We start from the raw sequence: 16,633 nt of genomic DNA on the forward strand, positions 1-16,633 counted from the left end.
TGCTGTCTCTGTGAAACATTCTCACTCACACTAGGAAAGGCAACTTTTAAGCAAAATCTCTGTCCAGAATTAGTGAACATGTGGGATCTGTTATATCCTCCTAGCACCCAGGACACCTCCCTGACTCATTCGTGGAATCTTGTCATGTGTCTACATCAACTGATAATGTTCCAGTGACCCAGGGTTACCTTTCAAAACCAGCATCAACATGATCTAAAGGGGAACTTTGTCCCTCTATTCTAAGTGTTTTTATGTTTTCTCCCTACCTTTTTGTTTTATTATATCAAGTCCTTTGAAGGGACTGTTAGAATATATGTCAATTACTAGCTAGTCAAACTAAGCACTGTGAAATTCATTGTGTATTCAAGATTAAGGGCCACTGAACTTGTGGGACTTTTTCTCTGTCACTGCCTTTGTTAACAATGCTGAAATGATAATTAGCAAAGTCAAGGAACTCCACCCATATAGATCAGTGGATCCCAGAGAATAAACGTAAGGGCTACAAATACTATGTTGGGCTGGTGGAGAGAGTGTGGCACCAGAGTCAGGATCTGAATCTGGATCTGGTTAACCAGTGGTTTTTATCTTAGGTAACAGATGTAACTTCCCCCAAACTTGATGTCACCTATTAGGGGAAGTGTTAATAACTGCATGAACCATATAACAGAAGAGATGTAAGAACAAAAGAGGGGGAAAAATAAACATTTAATTACTAAAGGAATGATTATATGTAATTATATGTTATACAACATTTATAGTATGTGATAATGTAATGTATACAATTATTATAATACAATAATGCATATAGCACAATACAAAAATCTTAATAGCAAGGAATTTTGCTTAATAACATTGAAAAAGAACATTTATTTCCTTAGGACTCTTTAGAAAACATTAGGCAAGGGCTGGGGGCTGGGGCTCAGCAGCAGAGCACTTGCCTAGCATAAATGAGGCACGGGGTTCAATCCTCAGCACCACATAAATAAAAAAAAAAAATAAAGGTATTGATGACTACAACTAAAAAATAAAAAATATTTTTAAAAAATAAACAAATAAAATAAAGGCATTCTGTCCATCTACAACTACAAAAAAAAAAAAAAGAGCAAAAGAAAGAAAAAAGAAAACACTAGGCAAAATAGAATACTGCTGGTTTTATGGGTACACAGACAGATTTGAATCCAGTTTCAGACAATCATTGTGTGAGTCTGGGTGAATTATTCAATCTCATTTGCTCTCTATTTTCTCATTTTAAAAACGGGAAGAACAAAGTATTCTTTTCAGGCTGTTATGAGGATTAAAAATCAATGGGTTTAGAGTTTCAGTTACGCAAAATGAGTAAGTCCTAGAGATCTGTTGTGCAAGACATGCCTCTAGTTACCAATAATATCGTACTGAACACTTTAAAGTCTGTTAAGAGAGTAAGTTAGGGCTGGGGTTGTGGCTCAGTGATACAGCGCATGCCTAGCATATATAATCACTGGGTTAGATTCTCAGCACTGCATGTAAATAAATAAAATAAAGGCCCATCAACAACTAAAAAAAAATTTAAAAGGGTCAGTCTTATGCTGTTTTTTCCACAATAAAAAATGTTAAAATGGCAATATGTATAAGACAGATATCTGATACACAAGGAGACTTTATTAGCAGTAGTTATTAATGTTGTTAAAAACTGGATAGCACCTTTTCTTGTTTGTTTTACTTATCTTTTAATGAAAGTAATGCTAAGTCTAGCAAATTACTTTGTTTTTTTCATGATTCTCTGTTGCAAACTGAGGGGTCAGGGAACAGTTGCTTGTTCCAGATTTTGCAAGGACTGATTTGATTACAGATTAGATGAAACAACCCTTTCTAAATTATAGTTTACTAGGAGGCTCAACTAGAATGTCCACTGCAGAGAGCTTCCTCCTGGGATTTTGTCCTTAAGGAAGCTGGACACCGTTCAGTCTGGATTTGAATCTCAGTAGCACCAAGAATTCAATGGTTAAAAGTTCACAAAAGGGAGGATTAGAAGAAATCTAGATAGGGCAAAGGGGAGGGAGGGGAAGGGAGGGGTCAAAGGGTGTAAAAAGATGGTGGGTGGAATGAGATGGACATCATTTCCCTAAGTACATATATGAAGACACGAATGGTGTGAATATACTTTGTGTACAACCAGAGATATGAAAAAAAATGTGCTCTATATGTGTGATATGAATTGTAATGCATTCTGCTGTCATATATAACAAATAAAAGAAAAGTTCACATAAAGGGGTTTATTTGCTCCTGTGTGAGTTTAGGGTTTGGTTAGTTGGTTTTTCAGATTTTTCTCCCTTAACACTTTATTAGTAAAATTTTCAAAGAAAGAAAAATTTGAGGTGGTGTGCAGGTGGCGCACTCCTATAATCCCAGTGGCTTGGGAGGCAGAGGCAGGAGGATCGTGATTTCAAAGCCAGCCTCAGCAACTGAGAGGCACTAAGCAACTCAGTGAGACCCTGTCTCTAAATAAAATTTGACTAATTGCACAGTGAACTTTCGTACATCCACACATTAGATTCTACAATAAACATATTTGCTGAGTTTGCTTTATCACATAAGTATCCATCTCTCCATCCCTCTATTTATCCATGATCAGATGATTTTAAAACACACAGCAGTGGTGGGGTTAAATGCTTAACAACTGGCTCTCACCAGGGAGGTCCTGGGAAAGGGGAACCTCAACTCAGGATGACAGAGTCCTTAGAAAACATTGCAGAAAGGTATTTCAAGACATGTCAGGTAGAAGCACAAACAAGTTTATTTAGGAAAGCAACCAGTACACATTCAAGGGAGCATATAGGCTATTTTGAGGGTGAGATGCTTTTGGAGTCTTGGCCTCTTCTTTTTAAAGGAAATTTCATGAGGGGTGGATATGAATACGAGATTGTTTTAGTCAGTTTTGCACTGCTGTGACCAAAAGACCTGACAAGAATAACGTAGAGGAGGAAAAGTTTATTTTGACTCATGGTTTCAGAGATTCATTCTATGGTTGGCTGACTCCATAGGTCTGGGCCGAAGTGAGGCAGAATGTAATGGCAGAAAGGCTCGGTGGAGGAAAGCAGCTCAAGAAACAGCAACCAGGAAAGAGAGGGAGAGTTGGGGGGGGGGAGGGAGGGAGAGAGAGGGAACTCACAGGAGCAAGCTCTCTCCTTACCAGGAACAAAAATATAAACTCCAAAGGCACACCCACACAGACCTATGTCCTCCAGCCACACCCTACCTGCCTATTGTTACCAGGAGTTAATCCATTTCAGTGGATTAATCCACTGAACATTCTTGCATTGTCTCACACATGGGCTTTAGGGAGATACCACATATCCAAACTGTAACAGTAAGGATGGCATTAGCATAGGGATCACAAGACAATTGATGGTGATCTGGCTGTTCTCAGGATCCATACATTGACAGCATTTCTCCTTTTTATCACTCTACCTTTGAATTTTTATGAAAATCCATGGTAAGGGGAAATTTTTCTGCAACTAGGTGATTGAAAGGTATTGGGCTTCCAACAGGTATATTCGCTCATTCAGCAGCTTTCTATGAAGGGTCCTCTAAATTCCAGGTTCTGATTGGTGATGTGGATTCAGAGATAAGTAAGTGAGTTATTCAGGAGGTGATGGTCTGGTGTCAGATGGCTGCAAGCATGTAAATGTCTAATAGAGAGGGTGTCATTTGGGCTGAGAGGAAAGTAAGGAGGACATTCCAAGCTGAGGACAGACTGAAAGACCTGGAGCAGAGGAAGAGCCTGGTGTGTCCAGAGGCTAAAGAAGCAAACTTGGGGGAGTGTGGAGGGCATGGGGAGGCTGAGGCAGGGCAGAGCTTGAATGCTAAATAGGCGACTTTGACTCAATGAAGAAAGCATCTGGGAGCTACAAAGGTCTTAAGTCAGGGGACTGGCATGATTGGCCTACTATAGAAGGATTTTTCAAGTAGTGCTGGTGAAACGGGTCTGGAAGCAGAGACCACTCACCTGGAAGGCTGTTGGAGCTATTGGGTTGTGTACAGCCAATTCCCTCTACCTTCACTCATTTCCCCTCACCTCTCTACCTTCTTTTGTTTCCTCCTCCTTTTCTTGGTTTTCTTTTATGTCCTTTCTCTTCCATACCTACTCTCTTCACTTTACTATTTCTTTTCTCCAAGTATTCTTCCAGAGAGTGCTCAGAAGCTCTGATTTCGGACAAGCTGAAATAGATCCTTTTGCTTCCTTGAGTTTTAGCAAAATTTTCTGGTTCAACAGTGTGCTTCTGGAACATATTATATTTATTAATAAAAACATTTATTAACTTTAGAAATACAGTATTAAATAATACACTGTTTATAAACTTGCACATATTTAATGAGTTCATCAAGCAATGAGGTTTCAATGTGACCTTGTTTATAGAATTAAGACACCTTCCAGCTCCTAAATAAATGCATGCTTCCATCTACCTGGCATCATTTCAAGAGTCCTCTAGAATTTTCAGTGTCATTATCCTCAAGCTGCAACTTGTCTTACAAAGGCAAGAGACACACCCACCCAAAGTGAAGTTTTAAAGGTAGCTAATTTGCAATACTCACTGTGGCACCACCCTGCTAGTCTGAACAATAAGAATAATAATCAGAATAATAAGAGGCAAGAGGTAAAGATTATGCTTAGAATGACCATAAGAAGTGCTTTCAAATGCATCATTTCAAGAGGTGCAGTGTGATTCTAGGGCTACTCAATAATTGGAAATGGAGTCATCTTAAAAAAATAAATAAAGCAAATATGAGTCTGAAGTAGATCAGCTATCAGGAATAGTCAGTGCAAACTACTGGCTTGGCATGAGTCTTTTCAGACATCCCCAGGTATACAGATAATCATAACTGATAGTAAGGAAAGAGTCAAGTTTTTTAAGATTTTCATTTGGTCTTTGCTTTTCTTCAAGATGCCAGTTAGTTGTTGCTGCATAATAAAATACTCCGAAATTTAATGGCTTGAAACAATGATCACTCATTATTTTTCACAAGTCTATGGGTCATATGAAGAGTATGCTTACCTCAATATGACTCCCTCACATGTCTGTTGTTAGTTAACTGAGGATTTTTGAGAGTACAAGGACCTGAGTTGGCCTAGCTCTGCTCTGTTCCACATCCACCCAGGAGGTTTACCCAAGAATAGAATCATGCAAGGCCTCATTCTGTCACTCTATCTCTTAACCTCTTTAAATTGTCCATCTTTTTATTTCTTTAAACTTTGTTCTGAACTATTTCCTCAGATTCTGTGTTCCATTTCCTCATATATCTCTGCAGCTGTGTCTAATATTTACTATCCTCTGAAGAAATAGACAAGGGTAGGTTGGTATGCATGTATAGGTTCAAAATGAATCTTTATATTTTCTGTATTAATTCAGCACTACCTTTGGAGTCCTAGTGTCAAAATCCCTTAACTGCTTCTCTTTATAATCCTACTTACCCCATAACCCCACTTACTATTCGCATTGTAGTATTCAAAAAAAGGAAATATAGGAGAATATTCAAATATGTTTGGAGGTCAAGTACTATATAGTATTACTTTAAAGTTAATGCATAGTACTCTTCCAAAGATAGATTGACTTGTGTAAAATTTACATTGTAATTAAGATATCTGTAATTGGTCACTGCCTATTCTCTTATAGATAACAGGAACTACCCTACTCTCTCCCTGAATTATATGTGGCTTTAAAATAGTTATCTTATTTTTTGTCTAAAAATGTACTTTATACAGGCTTATATGTAAGTCCCTGATTATATTAAGAAATTATATCACTCATATATATTAGGATTGCTATGAAAAAAAAAAAAGGAATAAAGAAAGAAAAAAGGAGGGGGAAGAAAGAAGAAGAAAACAAACATTGAAGGAGATAGGGGAAACTGGAACACTTGCACACTGTTGGTGAGATTGTAAATGCAGCTGCTACCAAAAACATACAGAAGTTCTTAAAAAAACATGAAATGACTGTATGATTCAGCAACTTCACTTCTGGGTATACATTCAAAAGAACAGAAAACAAGGTCTTAAATAGATATTTGTACACCTATGTCCACAGCATCATTGTTCACAGTAGCCAAAATGTGTAAGAAGCCCTGTCCATCAGTGGATAAATAAACAAAGTGTTGTCTATACATAAAATGGAATCTTATTTAACTTTATTAAGGAATGAAATCTGATATATGCTATAACATGGATAAAACTTGAGGACATTATGTTATATGACATAAGCCAGTCACAAAAAGACAAATAGTTTATATGCGGTATTTAGAGTAGTCAAACTCGCAGAAACAAAGTAGAATGGTGGTTGCCAAAATCTGAAAGGAGAGGGAAATGTGGAAATGTTTAATAAATGTGGAAAAGTTCTGGAGATTAGTACACTTACACTGTTGTACAACCAAACTATACAATTAAAAATGGCCAAGACAAAACCTTTTTTATTATTTTTTTATGTTGTGTGTTTTATCACAATTAAAAACAAAGAAGTTACCGGGTGCTATGGCACACACCTGTAATCCTAGCAGCTTGGGAGATTGAGGCAGGAGGATTTCGAGTTCAAAATCAGCCTCAGCAACTTAGCTAGGTCCTAAGCAACTCAGTGAAACCCTGTCTCTAAATAAAATACAAAAAAGGGCTAGGGATGTGGCTCAGTGATTAAGTGCCCCTGGGTTCAATCCCTATATATATAAAAAAAATAGTTATAATACTTTAAAACAAAACCAATTATACAACTATGGTCTTACATTTGTAATAGGAGATGAGCCAGGCAGAGCAGGAAATTCCCAAGAGCTCTTTAAACATACTGGCAACCACCCTACAGATCTCTTTCCCCCAAATGAGCTTTGGATCTGAGAGACCAGAAGTGCCACTTGGCTCCCATTCTCCAAACTCTGGGATTAAGCCAGAGAAAGAAGTAAAAATTTATAGAAACATATTATGTACATGACAATAAGATTTAGGAACCCCCAGGGTCATGTGCAAATTTTTTCCTCCTTCAAAACATTAATGCTGAGAAACATTTGTATTATATAATACTTCAATCCAGTACTGTACAAATGTCTGAGCAAACTTATTTCCATTCTGGGGAACAGATGTTCCCTGCTTGTCATTGTTTTCTGGTGTTTAACTGTTTTTTGATGTCCTTACTTAGTTTCCCCCAAATTATTTGTTTTCTTAGCTTTTTTTTTTTCTTGTATGCTTGAAAATTCAAATAAATATATGTCTATTGAGTTTCCTTTGCTCTGTATTTTAAAAAGTCTTTGAGAGAACCCTTCTGACTGCTGATCTGTCTGGCCTAGTCAGGTTCCTTTTGGTAACTCAAGCAGGTTACAGTTTTCCAACTATTCATGTTCCTAGAGATGAGCTGCAGGAACTCCATTGATCTGTATTTGCCTTTATCCTTAAATTTGAAGCTAGAGGCCACATAGGACTCTGTCTCAGAAATAGTTGCAATTGTTAAAAGTAATACTGTATTTCCTCCATGTTTTGGCCCCATTTCTACTTCTTAGCTGGATCAACATCAAATAGCTAATGGACTTTGAAATTGCTCTGCAATTTTTGTCTTTAGATACTTCTATCTTATTGTATTTTAAGGACATATTCTCCTTTCTGGGGGGGAAAAGAAGCCACAAAATGGTCTAATACCTTCTGCAAATAAATGACCCAGACCCCAAATTTCTGGTGGTCCTTTAAAGTCTCCTTTTCCTCATTGCACAATTTCTGCCTTTGTGAAAACCACCGCGTAGACTTCTGGCAATCCTGCAGGAACTTTGAACATTATCTCTCTCAGGAAAGCAAAGGAAAGGACTGCTGTGTACAGGACGACAACAAATGGAATCTGAACTTTACCAGCCTTTTCTAAGGCAATCTAGGTCACGACCTTCACTTCGGGGAATGGCAGAGTAGCTTACCTGAAACTGTGTCCCCATTTCCCTCAAGATATTTGTTCTGGTCTCAGACGACTGTATTCAGCCCAAATGGGACAGCTCTAGATTTTTTTCTGTCGAGTTTTATGGTTGTGAGAGTGGTTGGAACAGGGAGGTGGGAAGTTGAAGGCAGTCTGGTATGACTTTGACTTTGGTTTTACAGTAGACAGATTGTAAATGTTCTTTTTAAAAGCAAATGCGTGCGACGGGGCGGGAAGAGCTTCTGGAAGTCACTGGCCTAGGCATGCCTACTCCTTTGCAAAATTCACTGCCAAAGCCGAAGCGCTCCGAAACAGGCGGAGAGGTAAAATCGAGTGTTTTTGTGTTCCCAAAATGTGGGTGCCCAGCACAGTCCACACGTCGTGGCCTAGAGAATCGAGGCTAGGTCAGAGGAGAGGCTCAGGCTTGGCGGTGCAGAGCCGGTCGGCTCCTCACTGCCTCAGGCTGGGAGTCCCCCAGCTCCACCCACCCTCCCCCAAACTCCCGCGCGGCGGGGCTGGGGAAAACCCGCGCCCTCCGGCGGGTCGAGGTGGGAGTGGCGAGGCTGAGCTGTGGGCGGCGAAGGAGGGCGGGGTCAGGCGGGGAGGCAGGGCGGGCCCGGCGGGGTGGGCGGGGCGGGCGCGGAGCCTGGCTCCGGACTCGGAGCAGGACGGCGGGCGGCACTAGAGGGAGCTGCCGCCGCGCCCGCCCCGCCGTGCCGCGCCCGCCGCTCCGAGCGCCGCCTCCTCAGTCCGCGCCGCCGCGATGGCGGAGGACAGCGAGTCTGCGGCCAGCCAGCAGAGCCTGGAGCTGGACGACCAGGACACGTGCGGGATAGACGGGGACAATGAGGAAGAGACTGAGCACGCCAAAGGGTAGGAGGCGGCGCGCGGGCGCCACCGGGAACGACAGGGCGGAAACCGCACGCGCCTCGGGTCGCCGTTCGGGTTCGTTTCCCCGGGGTGTGGGGCCCCTCAGTGGCTCAGCTCCGTGGTAATTTCGCCCCTGCTCGAGACCATTGTGAAGTCCAGGTTGCAGGGGAGAGGAGGCCCGGAGTGGGCGGGGAGGCGGGGACCCCGGGCCAGGGACGGCGACGCGGTTGTCACCTGCCGCGCGTCCCCGCCGGCTGGCCTCGCCCATCCCCGCTGCTGGCTTTGGCCCCGTGGGGGCTGCTTGCTGCCCTTGCCAGCGAGTGACTCTCGGTGGGAACCAAGGAGAAGCGCGACGCCCTTCCCTTTGTGGCGGCGGCGTTCTTGACCGTCTGCGGCGCGTGGGATGGAACTGGTCCTCCCCGTTCCTTGCCAACCTTCCTTGAGTCTTTTCACCCCTCCCCCTCCCCCAACCACCACCAGCCCCAGTGAAGTAATAACCGGCGAAGCCCGTGTGGGGAGTGGAACCGAGGTGTGCCCCTGGCGGTTTCTGGGCTGCTAGCGGCGAACTGCGCAAAGTTCTGCCTCCGCCGCCGCCGGGCAGGGGGCGCCGAAGGGGTCCCGGCCCGGCCGGCTCCTGGGGACACTCAGTTTTGCCACCTTCCAGCGGATCCGCAGAGCTTTGTATAGAGCAGGGCTGACCCCCTGTACGGAGCTCCCACAGACTTGACCGCATCCTGCTTGCAAACCCAGGGTTTGCTCTCCAAAGTCAAATGCACCAAGTGTTTTAATACTTGGTCCGGTTTCTTCATCCTTTGCGCTTGCCCTCCTTTCCACCTTCAGACTTGATTTGCGCTTGTGTTGGAGAAAAGATTGCTTCTGGTTAAGGGTGGTATTGAAATTCTCTTTTTAAAGACTCCTGTTCTTTTCTTTTTAATTTTTTTTTTAATAGATGTTTGTATCATCCCTTTACCCTGTTGGATTCAAATTATGCGCCCGCACAGAGCAGTTATTCCTGCCCCCTTAGAACTGAGATTTTGTGTGAACCGTGGTGACTGTATAAGTGGGTCAGCCTAAAAACACGATTAGGGAGGCTTGAGTCACAGATGGCTTATTTATTCAGTTCATGGAGATATTCTTTAAATGATTGATGATTGAAAATGTATTTGCATCCTATTTAAAGTCTACTGTAAGATTTATTTAAGAAAGGAACCCTATTGACCTTTAGTGCGTTAGAAAATATTAAATGACAGATTAAGAAAAAGAAAAGCTGACTACATGTATCTTCCATTGGCAAGCTGCTTTCTTTTTTTTTTTTTTTTTAAACAGCGAGCACTTCAGTGGCAGCTGCAAGTACTGAATGTTATCATTCAAGTCTAGAAAAATTTTTAAAGAGAGGAAAGGAAATTGTACAGAAATCTGAGCCTGTATTCTCTTTATGCAGTGATAGAAATTTGCCTGTGACAGATAGCTGAATAAAATATGTTTCTGAAACAATAGCTCTGTTACCAGAAATGGTTCCAGATGCAAGCTGATGGATTACTCGCATAAGTTCAGCTCCTCTTATCTTCCTGGGGAGAACCTGAATACTGTCCCCTCCCCCCCCCCATAATTTCTGTATATTCTTCTTTGTTTGATATTCTGGGTTAGGGATTTTATTAGGGTTTCATCACTTACACAGTGCAGAATGTTCATGGTACAGAGAATTACTCATCTGTGTGCCCATTGATCTAGGACTGTTCCCGGACACCTTGCTGGTAGGCTGAGTGAAGTTCCCAGAATAACACCCAAAGGCATCTTGGAGCCCTCTTCAGAGATTTCCAGATTTGTATCAACATGTTAATTAGGTGTTAGCATGGTTAATCAAAATCTAGAGATGCCCCATGGACTGAAATGTTTTAACCAAAAGCAGGTAATGTGATAATAACTTCTAGTGGAAAAAGATTAATATAATGGATTTATTGTAGTCTTTTAACATGTAAGAAGAGTCCTAAAACTCCAAGTGGCTGCTCTTGTTGGACTGCTTTTTTGGATTTGAATTTAGACAGTATGTGCCAGATTTGGGGGAGTGATTGTGTTTGATTTGGCTCCTGCATTGATGATACTGCTCGGTAGAAACCTAGGCTTTTCTGTTTTTTTTTTTTTTTTTTAAGTAGTTCAAGTTTGTAAATGTTAAAATTTCAGAGTCCTCTTTTCTATACTTAGCCTCTTCATTCTCTACCACTTTAAATAAGCAACAAACAATGAGTCTTTAGGTGAATGAGTAGGTTAATGCTTCACCTTTAAAAGACAGATTGTCACTCTGAGGCCAATTGGTGGTGGTCACTGCACAGAGTGGTAATTTACAGTAGTTTCCTTGTGGCCTGAAAGATTTAATTCATCCCCATCATTCAGGGTAATGTATTTGCTAGTTATTTTAACACAATGAGTTGAAACTATAGCCTCAGAAAAAAAATACCCAGTGAGATTATTATTTTGCATTAAAATCTAAATATTACTGTATATGCTTTTATTTTCATAGGATTTTATGGACAAAAAGTATTTCATTTTATGGATGATGCTGAAATTACATGAATGAAATATGAGATTTTTGTGTTTCATTAAAAAGCAGTAGCATAAATATTATAAAGTGCTTGAATCTTATTACCTTTGTGTCTTATTTTCATGGAAAATTTGCTCGTTTTTAACTTTTTGGTTCATTCAAGTATAGATGTGGCATATACTATAAAAATTTCATGAATTCCCAAAAAATGGGAAAGAGGAGAGATTATCAGTTTCATTTAGTGAGACTATATTCTGAGAAGTATAGTAATATTTTTGAACAATATGCAGCAAATTAGAAACAGGCTAATAAATGATTACCTAGAAAGATTCTTTTACTGGTTTGAACGTGTGATTTACAATTGGATAAAAATAAGTAGGTCTTAGTGAAGAACTTGAGGGAGCCTGAAAAATTTCAAGCAAATTAAAAGTTCTAAGGAAGTCTTGTTTATACTGTTATTTTCTTATAAAAACTTTCTACATAGATCAAAATTAGCTTCAGTCCAACTTCTTATATGAATTATTAGAAATAGGTTCAAGTGACTGAAAATAACTGCTAAAGTTGTCTGGAAGAGGTTACCTGTAGGATGAATTTCATAGGAACTTTCACATTTGGGTTTGAGGTTAGGCAGATAATTAAGAATCTTTAATATTTTAACACTGTGCTTGCTCTTTATGTGTTTATGTCTTCTGTTATTTTGTTCTGAAGGAATTTAGGAAATGGTTGAGGACTGGGTAAATTGTTGGAGCATTGGCTAAAACTTGCTATCTTCTTGTTCCATCCATGTACATCTTCTCCATTTGTGAACAACATCTGGTAGGGGTCAAAATCTCCACCCCACAAGCACAGTCATGTCTAGGGTTGAAATCAGTCACATAGTTGGTCTCCAAATAAAATTGATGTTTAAGTTGATAACAAAACCGGTTGCCATCATTAACTTTCAGAATGCATATGTTCTACACAAATTGATGTTTTTCATCCTTTTTCCATTAAGAGTTTCTCCCTCAGTATAGTCTGTGGGGAAATATCAACAATATTTATGTAGGGAATAAAAATAAACATGTGTATGTGTTGGCAGATAAGTGACTAAGTCCCTGGGGTAGATGTGATAATGTGATATAATTTTAGTATGTGAGAGTTAAGTTTCTTTCTTTTTTTTTTTTTTTGGTACCAGGGATTGAACCCAGGGGTACTTAATCACTGAACCACATCCCCAGCCCCTTTTTATATTTTATTTAGAGACAGGTCTCCCTGAGTTACTTAGGGCCTCGCTAAATTGCTAAGGCTGTCTTTGAACTCTTGCCTCAGCCTTCCAAGCTGCTGGGATTACAGGCATGTGCCACCATACCTGGTGAGACATTTTTAAGGATTTTTTTTTTCTAAGAAAAATTAAAGATCTGGTACTTGACAAAGATGAAAGCTTTGTAATACTTATTACACAGAATATGATCTCTCTTTTACCATCCCCCCAAAAAACTGAAATTACTCTGGACAGCATACTTAATTTATTGTTGAGACTGACTATGGAAACTTCCCCTTAGTTATATGGATTCAGTGGGAATGTCCAGAAACTGACTGTAACTCTCAATAGAGTTTTCTTTTCTTGGGAAATTTATAACATAATTCAAAATTACTCTTTCTGAAATTTGATCTATTATCAGCTACAAGAATCGAAATGGAAAGATGTATTAAAAGCCCTTGCCCACGGGACCTCTTCAGTTCAAGAAATAGTTTTAAATGATCAAATATCAGCTTAAACTTGTGTCTGAGATGGTGATATCATCCTTTGGCCCAGAACAGACTCTCTTCCCTGCTCCCATTGTGGCTAAAATACCAAAAATTTCTAAGTATAGGACATGTACCTTGCCAGCTTTGTATACTAGTTAAAATCAATTTGTTTTAACAGAACTAAAGTTCTGTTCCAAGTTCAAGAAAGGAGACAGGTTGTTATTCCACTTGAAAATATGTTAATCACTTTTACTTGTTATAAGAGTAAAAATATGCTTATTAAAAAATTCAAACAATAAAGTATACAGTGAATGAAAGTCCTTGGTTTTCCTAGAAATTCCTAGAAATGCCAGTTTAACCGTTTAATTAACTCACAAGTGGGTGTATGTGATTAACATGAATAAAATCATACTTCCATATGTTCCTTCATTACCTTGTATTTTTCACTATTACTGTTGTCTGCTAGAACTTTCTGGAATATAGAAATATCCAGTTTGGTAGTCATTAACCACCTGGGGCAGTTGACCACTTAAGATGTGGCTAGTGTGACTGGGGAACTGAATTCTTTATTTATTTGAAATTAATTTAAATTTAAATACCCCTGTGTGACTGGTGGCTATCATATTAGACAGCTTATATCATATCTTGCCTGTGAATTTTCCATTACACTAAAAATATTTCTTTATTTTCTTGTCTTTTTGCAGGAAATGTTAAATTTTTTTTCTTCTTCTTCTTCTTTTTTTTTTTTTTAAATCCTGGGGCTTATCTTTACATTTTGAATAAGCATGTATTTAATCCATATTTCCCTATCAGTGTCAAAAATTAGTCATATTCTAAAACACTATATAATCTTACAAGACACAAATGTGTAGGAGGTTTTGCTTCCTAGGTTTTATTGAAATAGCCTGGAATTTTAGTTCCATGTGACTTCTTTAATATCTATCCTTGTGTCCCTAAAAATGTTCTTCTTAACCATTTGGTTAATTTCACATCCGTGTTAAAAACTTTTTGGACTTTCCTGACAGTTTTCCTGTTGTTATTGCTTACCACTCTTCCTTATAAAACACATTCTTTCCTTTATTTACTTTCTAATTTAATTGTTTTTGCTTTTTCTTTCTTTTTGCAGTATTGGGGATTGAAGGCAGGATCTCACATGTACCAGGCAAACACTGAACTACATCCCAGCTCTTCATTTTTTCTTTTGAGACAGGGTCTCTCTAAATTTCCCAGGCTGGCCTCAAACTTACCATCCTCCTGCCGCATCTTCCAAAATCATTGGGATCCTAGGCATGCACCAACACATCCAGCTTAATTTTTTTGTCTTATGTTGGATGTGGCTAGTTCTTACATGTCTGAAGGTTCTGTTTCCTACACATAAAAACCGTAGATTGGATGTGCATGTAATTCTATAATAATTGTTCCCCCCTCCATCCATCCTTCTTTCCTTCCTTCCCTCCCTCCCTCCCTCCCTCCTTTGACCCTCTCTATTTTGCATTGCTGAAGATGGAACCTAGGGCCTTGAAATAGTTAAGACAAGTGCTCGACCACTGAACCACAGTCCCATCCCAACAATTATTTTTCTTTTAAACTCCACATACATTATGTTTTTATTTTCTAGTGTTTAGTGGTACAGAGACTGTTTTCTGTGCCAGTCTGCTTCTTTCTTATTTAAGTAACCTTATTCTTTTTGTTTGTTTTCAGTCTAGAAGCTTCTAAGTTTTATCCCTATCCTGTAACCAAGAAATTTCCATGCTCTTTTACCTTCTAGGATCGTTGTTCCTTTAGTTAAACAAAATGACCCAAAGTAGTGCATATTTTGGGGGGCTTCTTGGGATTTAAGTTTTCATGGTCCTCAAGCATGTCCAGCCTGCCTCCAACTTCCCCCATCACTAGACTTGTAATGGTTTTGGTTCCTTTAACTGTTCTTCAACATTTGACCTCGGGTGCAATGCAGTTGTCTCGCTTTCACTTTACCCCTAGGCCCTCACTAATGGACTGTTATTTACACCATTTACTGAAGGTATTGTGGATAATGGGGGAGGGGTGTGATTATAGCACAGCCAAAAACAACTTCAAATTCAGTGCCAGACATCAGTGCTCACTCACCAAGGGAATTTGTCCATCCACGCCCCTCTGTAGGTCATCATATGTGATTTCCCTCATGTCCTCTTCCTGTATCTCTACTTCAAATTCAAGGTCAACCCAAATGTCCTCTCTTTCATGAAGCCAAAGATGATGACCCCTGTCAGAGGTCTGAAGTCCTTAACGAATGTGTCCTTTCCATGGCACCTTCCCACTAGTGTCCCCCAGCCTGTCTCCCCGTCATCTGCTCAGGCAGACCCTTGTTCTACTGCCAAGGAAGACATGGCTCCTTGAGATAAGTGGCTTGTTGGGGGCTGCATGGCTGATAAGTGGGTAACATGGCTCTTTACAGCTGTTGCTGAATGTGTGTGGAACATCTACCCATTAGCTCAAGAAAAAGGAAATTTTATTTAAACATATAATAGGTGATTTCAAAATAAGGAACAGATAGTCTGTTAGAATTAGAGACCCAAGGTTTATTTATCTCTAGCCTCTGCTCCCTTCCTCCCTCCCGCTCAGCCCTGTCTCCTCTCCTCAGAGTCTTTGCTCCTTTGGCTTGTTGTGTAGGCAGTTTTGCTCTACCACGCACTCCTGCCATGATGTGCTACCTCACCAAAGCAACTGAGCCAGTTATGGACTGAAATCTCCCTTAGTGTTAGCCAAAATAAACCTTTTCCTTTTTTCTTTATAAGTTAGTTATTTCAAATATTTTGTTATAGTGATGGAAAGTTGACTGATAAAGTGGTCAGCAGTTGTTTTCAGAGAAGGAGATGGTGGGCACATGGCTGTGGACCAAATTGTGTGTCTTTTCAAATTCATACATTGAAGCCCAAATCTCTAGTGTGATGGTGTTAAGTCTTGAGGGTGGAGCCCTCATGATGGGTTTAGAGATGTAGAGAACAGAGCTCTGTCTCTCCACCAGAAAAAAGATTTGTCACTAGAACCCATCAGTACTGACACCCTGATCTTGAACTTCTAGCTTCCAGTAATATGAGAAACAAATGTCTGTTTTTTAAGCTACTCTGTCATTAGTATTTTCTAATAACAGCCTGAGCTGAATTAAGACACACCTCCAGATGTGTCTGCAAAGCAAGGAAAGGGTGTCTACCTGTTTACTCACAGTTCAGGCCAGCCTCTGCAACTTAATGAGACTGTCTCAAAATTAAAAAAAAAAGAAAAAGGACTGGGATTATAGCTCATTAGTAAAGCAACACTGAATTCAATTCCCAGTACGAAAATAAATAGATAAATATCCTTGCTCCTTGATTAGCTTTGGGACATACAAAAAAGGAAGTAAAAAAATGAAAATTTTGTATGCAAGGGGATTTAGAAATAGGAATCTAATTTAAAAAGCACATCAAAATTTTAACTTTGCTAATACACATTAATATTATTAAATATAACAAAGGTAGTACAATGTTGAAATGAATCTCAGCCAGAAAGGATTTTTTTTTTTAACTTATCTAATTTTAGTAAGCTGAGAAAGGACCAGAACTGAGAAAAG

General features: G+C 39.7%; 1 protein-coding gene across 5 annotated transcripts in view; it reads left to right on the forward strand.

The window, feature by feature from the left end:
• Window positions 1-8,607: 8,607 nt before the first annotated feature.
• The window catches only part of Nmt2 (N-myristoyltransferase 2), a 43,392-nt gene continuing 35,366 nt past the window's right edge, over window positions 8,608-16,633 (forward strand). For 3 of the 5 annotated variants that reach the window (XM_071599871.1, XM_071599873.1, XM_071599874.1), the window contains exon 1: window positions 8,668-8,783. In XM_071599871.1, the coding sequence (XP_071455972.1) occupies window positions 8,756-8,783 (28 nt within the window). In that variant the 5' untranslated portion in view covers window positions 8,668-8,755. Of the gene's footprint in view, window positions 8,784-16,633 lie in introns of all 5 variants that reach the window. The other 2 variants (XM_071599872.1, XM_027928618.2) reach the window with 2 other exon arrangements.

The sequence above is a fragment of the Marmota flaviventris genome, chromosome 12, assembly GCF_047511675.1.
Source record: "Marmota flaviventris isolate mMarFla1 chromosome 12, mMarFla1.hap1, whole genome shotgun sequence".
In the NCBI taxonomy this organism is placed as follows: domain Eukaryota; kingdom Metazoa; phylum Chordata; class Mammalia; order Rodentia; family Sciuridae; genus Marmota; species Marmota flaviventris.